The sequence below is a fragment of the Macrobrachium nipponense genome, chromosome 44 (genome assembly GCF_015104395.2).
Source record: "Macrobrachium nipponense isolate FS-2020 chromosome 44, ASM1510439v2, whole genome shotgun sequence".
In the NCBI taxonomy this organism is placed as follows: domain Eukaryota; kingdom Metazoa; phylum Arthropoda; class Malacostraca; order Decapoda; family Palaemonidae; genus Macrobrachium; species Macrobrachium nipponense.
Window position 1 is genome coordinate 22,866,391 of NC_087221.1, and position 10,000 is coordinate 22,876,390.

At 34.1% G+C, this 10,000-nt stretch overlaps 2 protein-coding genes across 3 annotated transcripts in view; one reads left to right on the forward strand and one right to left on the reverse strand.

The window, feature by feature from the left end:
* Positions 1-10,000, reverse strand: part of LOC135204094 (CTD small phosphatase-like protein 2) — a 100,824-nt gene that overhangs the window by 86,513 nt on the left and 4,311 nt on the right. The gene's annotated exons all lie outside the window — the stretch shown is intronic.
* The window catches only part of LOC135204093 (synaptic vesicle glycoprotein 2B-like), an 82,055-nt gene that overhangs the window by 7,804 nt on the left and 64,251 nt on the right, over positions 1-10,000 (forward strand). The window contains exon 2 of one of the 2 annotated variants that reach the window (XM_064234093.1): positions 1,809-1,854. The exons of the other annotated variant lie outside the window; for it this stretch is intronic. Within the exon in view, the coding sequence (XP_064090163.1) occupies positions 1,809-1,854 (46 nt within the window). The remainder of the gene's footprint in view (positions 1-1,808; positions 1,855-10,000) is intronic. 2 annotated transcript variants of the gene reach the window in all.

Consider the following 10,000-nt stretch of genomic DNA (forward strand, 5'->3'; position numbering starts at 1 on the left):
CCCCTCCCCTTTCGTTCTCGGAATAAGATAGCAAAAATAAAACCGGAAAATGAAGATAGATATCGTTTAACTCTGTCGCACAGGCTGTGGTGCGAGATGGTGATCTTGTAGAGGTCTTTGCAAACGGCCGTTAGGCCAGTTTGCCAAGCTCAAATATACATACATACACACACATACACACACACACACACACACGCGCACACACACACATACACACACATTCACACACACACACACACACACACACACACACACACACACATATATATATATATATATATATATATCTATATATATATACATATATATATATCAGCATCTACGACCTCTTACTCGGCTGAAACATGAGTTTTGGTTTTTTCTTTTTTTTAGATGACGGAGAACGAGCCATTTGTGGATACGTCAGTATATATATATAATGGAGGAATATTTGGATGATATTAAAAAAACTCTCTCTCTCTCTCTCTCTCTCTCTCTCTCTCTCTCTCTCTCTCTCTCTCTTCTCTCTCTCAAGTTTTCATCGAGCTGCTCCAGCACGTAGACGGAAGGATAAAGAATAGTGCTGTGAATAGTTATATGGTTGTGTTAACTCTCTCTCTCTCTCTCTCTCTCTCTCTCTCTCTCTCTCTCTCTCTCTCTCTCTCTCTCTCCAATATTCGTAAAATCCATGCTGACTCAAGTTTAATATGATATGAAAACGAAATCAAAAGATTATCATGATTTTCACTCTCTTTCGTAAAGGTTGTGGAAAGGGGAGGTATATAGGTGTATAGGCCTGGTAGAGGAATTCTCCGTGAATGGAACGGACTCTCCCCTTTAGGCCTAAATGGTATCGAAAAGTCTTTCTCTCTTGGCTGTTCCCAGGAGGACAAATTTCTCCTCCTCGGGCTCTTCCATTTTGAGAAGAAAATTTTTCGTTATTCTCTCTCTCTCTCTCTCTCTCTCTCTCTGTATTTTACATGGGAAAACCTGAATACACAAGATGACTTTACCGCTGCCACCTGTCACCTAAGGTCTGTTCCAACTTTAGAAACGGTTGAGGGGGGGCTTCGTTGCCAATATCCTCCGCCTTATCTTTGAGGTCACCCATCCATTTTCTGATCAGAACCAATGTTACTTAAAAAAAAAAAAAAAAAAAAAAAAAAAAAAAAAAAAAACCTAAAAAAAAAAAAAAAAAAACCGTCAAGAAGCATTTTCGATAACCAAAATTCGGTCAAGAGCTCAACATCACAACGTATTTTTATTGTCTTTCTCCACAGATCGCGCAGAGCATTATCGATAAGCTAAAGCCGTTCTATGTCGCCGTATCACTCTCAATGCGCAATCTATCTAGCGCGGCGCGTTTCTGGAATTGCCTGGGATTACAATTGAATTCCATCTCATAAGATGGGATCCTCTTCTTACTGGTGTGGGTGGGAATTGAGAGCGCGTGATGGGGTCGAGTTAAAGTTGTTGAGGGCGTTATGGGGAGGGCATTACTAAAAAAAGGAAAAATAAATAGTATAGTATAGTAGTATTAGTAGCAGCAGTTGTATTAGGAGACCGAAGAGGGTTTTGTCTTTGAAACGGCTCACTGCAGTACCGGAAAGGAACAAATATATATATTTAAACTTTTCTATTCTGGGAAATCATTGACTCTTTTAACTATTAAAACTCCAATCATAATTCCCAGATCATTATAGTTGTCTATCTTCATACGAGAATTACATATAACGAGCCATTTGGATATATAGAAAACTGATCTGAAAATTGATGGTGCCGTTCCAATAATATTTCTTCTTCTCTCCTCTTCTTTATCCCCTCTCTAGGCGACAAAGACTACTACATAGCTCATCTTCCTTCTCATCCCCCGGTGTGAGTTGATTGTATTTTCTCTAGTTTACCTTTATCTCTGCTATGATTATTTTTCTTGATTTTCCGTTTGCTTTACTTTCTTGAAAAGTTTGCCTGGCGTTTTTAGAATACTTAATACTTCCTCTTTTTTTATATATATGACGTTCAGGTACTTCAGTAGCTCTTGACTATTTATTGCTTTAAGCTGCCTGTCAGTCTGTCTGTGCTTCTCTCTCTCTCTCTCTCTCTCTCTCTCTCTCTCTCTCTCTCTGACAAATTCTCCTTTCTCTTTCTATTCCTTTGGCCCAAAAAATTCTCTCTTATCTCTTTCTCTCTCTCTGTCAAAATCTCTCTCTTTCTTTCTTATTCGGCAAAATCTCTCTCTCTGACAAATTCTCCTCCTTTCTCTCCCTGTTCTGGCAAAATCTCTCTCTCTCTCTCTCTCTCTCTCTCTTCTCTCTGGCCTAAATGTGACAAAAAGCACTTGCTTAGCTGCACACAGACACACGCGGTTGAGTATGGAATTGCGCTTCTGATCCCAGATTAAATAATGCTTTAATATTTCGCCCCGTTCAGAAAAAAATATCTATACGCCCTATAAATTTTTTTTGCCCACCTATAGGACGCTAATAGCCTCTAGGACATCGGAGATCCTCTATATAAAGTTTTTTTTATTATAGAGTTCTGTAAGACATATACTCTTTATTTATTTGTTTATTATTTATTGGCTTTGCTCCATCACTTCATTGTTATTTATTCCATGAAATGTCAAATGTCTAAAACGTCCTGTTATATTTTTACTGTGGACGAGACATATCAGATAGAGTCAAAGTGCTTTTTTTTATTTTTCCGTTTAACTTTGATTTTATCAAGATTAGCAAACTATTCTTTTTCACATATCTGCAACTTGCTAATCATGATGTTAAATTATGTGTGTGCTCTCTCTTGAGTACATCTTTCTTTCAAGTGCCAAACGTTCAATTTGCAATTCTAAATTCATTTAAAAAGGCTTCATTCCCCACTGTATTTATCAAACTTCACCAGAACTTCAGGATATCGGTACACTATTTCTTCATTGTGTCTTATTTCAATCTCGTTTCCTGTTTGTACTTCCTTTCTCCTAACTTTATCTTATGGTGGTTATATTACATAATTCTTTTTCATCTCATCTCCATCACGAATATCTCCAGGTATCGTGAATGTTTTTTTGCCGTCATTATTATGAGTAAGGTAAGTGAGTAATTTAAGCCATATGGTGATATGAGAATGTAAACGCTTGTACTCGGTAGTGTAAGGGAAGGGTGGTTCTGTTATGAAGGCTCCTGTCGTATCATGGACAAACGCACACACATACACATATATACGTATCTATATTCATATGTATATCTATAAATATATATATATATATAATATATATATATATATATGTATATATATATATATTCATATGTGTAAATAAAGGTATAAGCCACGAAGGAAAGATAAAAAACGGAATTGTCTTGTCCCTGTGTCTGAGCAGTTGGACTTAATCTTTTTGTTCTTAAATTGCACCCATGTTTATGGTTGTTTGGAAAGGTTACCTTATTCTCCATGGTGTGTTGGATTCTAGGGTAACTAATCTTCCTTGATTCCTCCTAATCTGTCAACTTTTATACGACCTTTCCTGTACTCAATTTCTCATGTAAGCCAGTTTGTCTGCTAAGTAAAGGACGTTGAATCGAAAGATCTCGCAGAAACTTCGTTGTTTATCTCCCCTCCGTGGCTTATACCTTTATGTATGGATTTATCACGTTCCAAACTGTCGTGATTCAATTATACATTCCTATATGCATATGTTTATATATGTATATATATATATATATATATATATATATATATTTTATATATATATATATATAAATTATATATATATTATATATATATATATATATAGTATACATATAAAATAAATTGATAGAAAGTATATCGCACTTGAACAGTTTTCATAATCTACGACAGGATATAATTTTGGAGCGAGGGACCCCGTCCCCAGAGAGGTTTCCATTGCTGATATTGATTTTTTCTAAGTTCACTAGATGTGTGTAAAATAAGTAGAAATCTGTGTAAATGGGATATTTAAACCGCCCCTCCAAAAAAAAAAAAAGTAAAACTAATATCTGTGTGGGCAGAAAATCGGATGGTCCCTTTTTACAGAGTAAAATATTCCCAAAAGATTTTTAACGAATAATAGAGTATTATTATTATTATTATTATTATTATTATATTAATATTATTATTTATTATTTATTATTATTATTAATTATTATTATTATTATTATTATTATTATTATTATATTATTAATATACAGCAGACTAATATGATGTGATAATACACTTCTGTGTTTTCTTTATTCTTTTTTCTTTCATTTTCTCTTGCTTCAAGACTCGTAGCCCGCTATTCACTCCGGGTAACTGGTTGTTTATTCTCTCCCACGAACCTCAGTCTCTCGTGTTCTTCTGTTCTAGATGCCTTTAGATTATTGATTTATTTTTAGTTTTCGTTCCCCCACGTCCAAATGGGTCCTAACAATATAGTTAAAGAGTTCATCCATATTGCCAAAGTGCTATAGTTAATAAAAAATACTAGATTATATATATATAGATATATATTATATATATATATATATATATATATAAATATAAGTATATATATATATATATATGATATAATATATATATAATATATATATATGTTATATAACGAACATTTTTACCAGTCGTATATATATATCTATATATATTATATATATATATATATATATATATTATATAATATTATTATATTATATACTATACCCGCCTTTAAAAAGACAAACTTGACATTATTTCTAAACATCATAAATGTAATTTGACAATCTTACTAGCAGTATAGGAGGTATAACTTTCATCAGTACGTTACCATTCTGCTCATAGGGAACCTTCATTCAAGGTATTTTATTTTTTTTTTATTTTTTTATTTTTTAGGACAATTGAGTCGAAGGATCACTTAGTCTCAATCAGGACCCGGTCTCAATATACATGTTTCACGATTAGATGAGCATAGGATTTCATTCATTTCCATAAGTTTAAAAGTGTCATAGTTATATTGATTTGTGTAACTAATATTTGTCACGTATCTGTATTTAGACATATAAATGTGCTTTTAATAGGAAATATCATAAAACATAAGTGCATACATACATACATACATACCTACATACACACATACAGTCTTCTTGATAGCCGGATGAGAGGTAATATGCATGCATTTTGCCCTTCCATTACAGCGCCTATTTATGCGTAATTGTATATCATGCAAAGTTATTTAACTACTAACGAATTTTCAGGAGACTTCCAACTCGAATAACAGCCAAGTATGAGGTTTACTGTTGCATGTGATTCCATTATACTGTGTATAAAGTGTATGCATGACATTCCATTGAAATTTATCGCTACAGCTGGAATATAATGCCTTGGATATGAATTATAATGTATTCTAGAACATATTATCAATATTGCCTGATATATATCTTGCATTGAAGCCATTCTGTGCATTTTGATTATTATTGCCAATATTTTCTTGTTGATATCAGTGTCTTTTATGACTTGTCAGTGTATGGTCAAGTTTTATTGCCTATTCTTTATTATCATTGATATTATTATGATCATTATTTATAAGATATATGATGTTTGTCTTCTACTTCTGCACCTATTCTTTTGTCTGTAGTAAAGCACCTCTATTTTTAGCCTCCTATGCACTGCCTTCGACTTTTTTCTATAGTCTCCCATTTCATATCGTTTTCTATTTTTCCATCGAAGAGTATTTCGTATTAAAGAAAATGGGTATTTCTGTAGGTAACTATACCTTGCTTTATCATGTATCTCGTTTCATTCTACTACATCAGATATATTGAAATTGAATCTAACGTAGTTTCATCACGATAAGTTAGATTTGTGTAAAATCATGTATAATAAGAAGGTGGTAAATATACCCAAGTTTACCGTATTGCTGTAATAGAGATTATGTATGTAGTATGATTATTATCATTATTAATGTGATTAACTTTTTATTCAAACATAAACAAAAACAAGGACATTTTGGTACACATTTAACTGTTTGTTTTAAATTTCCAATCAAAGTCCTACAGTACAAAAAGATACAATTCCTGTTGATCCTGTTAATTTAATTTTGAAAATGCATTTTATAAGCCCAGAGATATTTTCCTTTTAAGAGAAATGACCATACAGTCCCCCACAGGATAACAAGCATAAAATTGGTGAGATTTGAATGACACGCCTCCAGTGAGTCACACTTTAATATGAATTATTAGTTTTGTGTACTACATGTCTAAATCCGTATTCCCTCTCGGTGTCCTTATGTCCTATTTCGTTCCTCATCGACCTTTCCCCCTCCCCCCCTCCCCCCGCCTTTTTCAAAGCTGTAAAGTGGCTGTTTCCAGATTGTCTAGTTTGAGTAATGTGTTAAATGTAGTATATTATATGTCTCATTCCGTCTCAGTTTTTTGTCTAAGAAAAATGTCAGTGCTTCTTCTGTCAGTTTTTACATCAAGTGTCCATTTCCATTAGTCCCTTTTGTGTGTACGCCGTAGCTTTTTCCCCCTCCTTCAGTCTTTTAGTCCATACGGTATCCTTTTTCCCTTCTGTCAGTTTGTAGTGTAAAAATGTCATTTTTTTCTGTCAGTTTTCGTCTAAATAGTGTCCGTTTTCCTATTGTCCTTTTGTAGTCTAGAAACGTTTGTCTCCCTTCCGCCAATTTTTAGCCCAAAGTTTTTCGTTTCCCTAAGAGCAATTTTTAGTGTAGAAAAAAGAAGAAGTTTATTTTCCCTTAAAGCAGAGAACCGAGATCATTTTAAACTGATGATCATTATCCAAGCGTTCTTTTTCTACCCCATTTCATAATTCCCTTTAGTACTCTCGAGATAATTTAAGCAATTTCTAACAAATGTGCCCCTTTGCCTTCCGTGATCAAAAGGAATTCAATGAGAAATTCATTAGCTGTTATCTGAGTTCCTCTACGTACGTCTCTCTCTCTCTCTCTCTCTCTCTCTCTCTCTCTCTCTCTCTCTCTCTCTCTCTCTCTCTCTGTGATAGCCCGTATTTCGTCTGTGGTCAACGAATTCCTCCCAACTTTCGTGTCCCCTTTCACTTTCCCATCTCTCTCTCTCTCTCTCTCTCTCTCTCTCTCTCTCTCTCTCTCTCTCTCTCTCTCTCTCTCAGTATTCCTCACGAGGTCCTCTTTCCTTTCCCACTCCCCTCTCGCCTCCCTTCACGTCTTCCCTACCCCCCACCCCCTTTCTCCAACTTCCTCGTCTTCTTGCCCCTAGGCAGGTGTCATAGGCAGGTGCGTTCAAGAAGGTGTTTTATTGCAGAGGAGGGACAGCATCCGGTGCAGTGGTGTTGTTGTTGAACGAGCCCTTCTCTCACCTGTAGTCAACTGAGATCTTGTAGTAGTTCCTCAGTTTCCTCCCTACTCCCATAACATTCTGCTACCACCACCTACCAACCAACCAACCATCTCTGCTACCAATCTACCATCACCTACCTTCATCCTAAGCATCTAGACAAAGGTAAGGCTTCATTCTATCAGGTTCTAACTAAGCACTCGGCACCTCCCTTTGTTGACACTTGTTGATTTGTGCAAAGGCTGGGAGGGAGGATGTTACTAATCTGATGAGGTGGATAATAGTTAGATTTTTATTCTGGGAGGTGGATGTGCACTACACATAGCAATGATGAGTATATGTGTGTTTATTAAGAGTGCACATGTACGTGATATATATGATATATATATATATCTATATATATATATATATATATATATATAAATGTGTATATATATTTATGTATTTTATTTATTTTTTTATTTATTATATGGTATTATAATATAAGTATAAATGTGTATACACTATATATATATATATATATATATATATATAGATATATAAATATAAATATATATATATGGTATATCTATATATATCTATATATATATATATGTGTATATATATATATATCATATATATATCTATATATATATCTATATATATATATATCAGATTAGGTTTGATATAGCAGAGAGAGAGAGAGAGAGAGAGAGAGAGAGAGCGAGAGAGAGAAAGAGATAGAGGAAAGAGAGAGGAGAGAGAGAGAGAGAGAGAAGAGAGATGATCTCCGATACGATAAACAGGCCAGGCTTGCAGATTAATAGTTTTAGTTTTATACATTTAGATTAGTGGTGAGGAAGATCTGGTGCTTTAGTGTTAATGGACATTTTCACCCTAAATGTTAATTCATTTTATTATATATATATATATATATATATATATATATATATATATATATATATAGATATATATATACTAACCTTTCACTAGCCTTCTACATAAACTAAATCATGTATACAAACTAATGAGAATAATCAGTAAATGTAAAATTCATGAACTATGATGAACTGTTTGTGTAAATAAACTTCAGAATAAATTCCTTTCCTTAAAATCCTCAATAAATTATCGCATTAATTTGAAGGATTGAAGCGTAAGAATGAAATATGTGTGTGTGTGTTTTTGTTTTTGAAAAGTTTTAAAATGATTGCCAGGTCTGACAGCTCCTTCAGACTTATGCATGCATCAGCCATGCTTGTTTGTTCGCTTGCTTCTTGCTTGCTCAGAATTTGTGTAGCCTGGATGCACGGAGTATGCATGAAATGCATTTCTTTTGTACGTATTAGATATTCGTGTCTGCTTGCCGGAAGCTATGTTAGGGAAGGAAGACTTATCTGCTGTGATTTTACGTAGCTTTCTTTTTTTTTTATTGTTATTGTAACTATGTTTCGATTCTCTGAAAATTTTTACTCTTTTCCCTATGCTATATTAATGTCTGGACATAAATGTATATATATATATATATATATATATTATATAGTTGATATATATGTATATATATATTGTATATATATGTCTTATATATATATATATACATATATATTATATATCATATATATATATGTATATCTATATATAGTATATCTCTATATATATATATATATATATATATATTATATGTATATATATACACTTCCATTCTCTGATGGTTGAAATAATGGCGTACACGTAAAACATTTTCAATATTATTGCATTCGCCACTTTTATGGGGATGGGCTGTTTGGGGTATACGACCAGATTGGTAAGATCGAGTCCAGAGGTCCTCAGCAGACCTCTTATCCCCTTTAAGGGCAGGCCCCTTGTTGGTGTAAGGAGTGTAGGAACTTTTCTCTCGTCCGTTGATGTATTATGACGTATTTATATTCATTCTTCACCATTCTTTGTGACAAAACGGGATATTACAAGGTTCAACCTGCTAAGAAGCTTAGCATCTACCTTTTCTGTCAACTGTAGACGCTTATTATTCTGTTCTTACATATTCTTAGTTATTCTTAATAGCAGAACTTGATACTGTGAGTATTGACTCAGAAATCGTAACATCTTTAACGTAAACCCGTCAGTTGTAGACTCTTAAAACTATATTCATATACTCTTAGTTATTGTTTATAGCAGATCCTGGTACTGTAAGCATTCTTTAAATTTACTCAGAAATCGTAGCATATTTAACTCGAAATAAATGAAATCACCTTTTCCCGGTTTCATGGATCCTTCTTACTCTGTTCTTACTTATTCTCAAGTATTCGCTACGAAAAACCGATACTTGGACGGCAAGACGAGAAGTCCGAAAGAAAAAGGTCTGAATAATTCAGAAAACCGTCTGACTGATGGATTCGTCCTCATGCTTCCGTTCCAGATCGGGGAGAGAGAGAGAGAGAGAGACCACCACACCAGGCATTTAAATGAATGTAGAGGGGGCACCATTAATTCTGCTTCATTAATTCCATCGAGGAGGTTCGTTAAGGAAGTTCTCAAAAGCGAAATCGATTCTGAAATGAAGCTCCCGGTTTATGGAAGGTCGATCGCGTCGTCTTGCATGATAAAGAGAGTGTATTCTCTCTCTCTCTCTCTCTTCTCTCTCTCTCTCTCTCTCTCTCTCTCTCATTTGTATCTCGACTGTGAAGAATTGTTTCTTGATGTTGCAAAATCGTAAAAACTTGACTTAAGCGGAAACAAATAGAGATCTACCG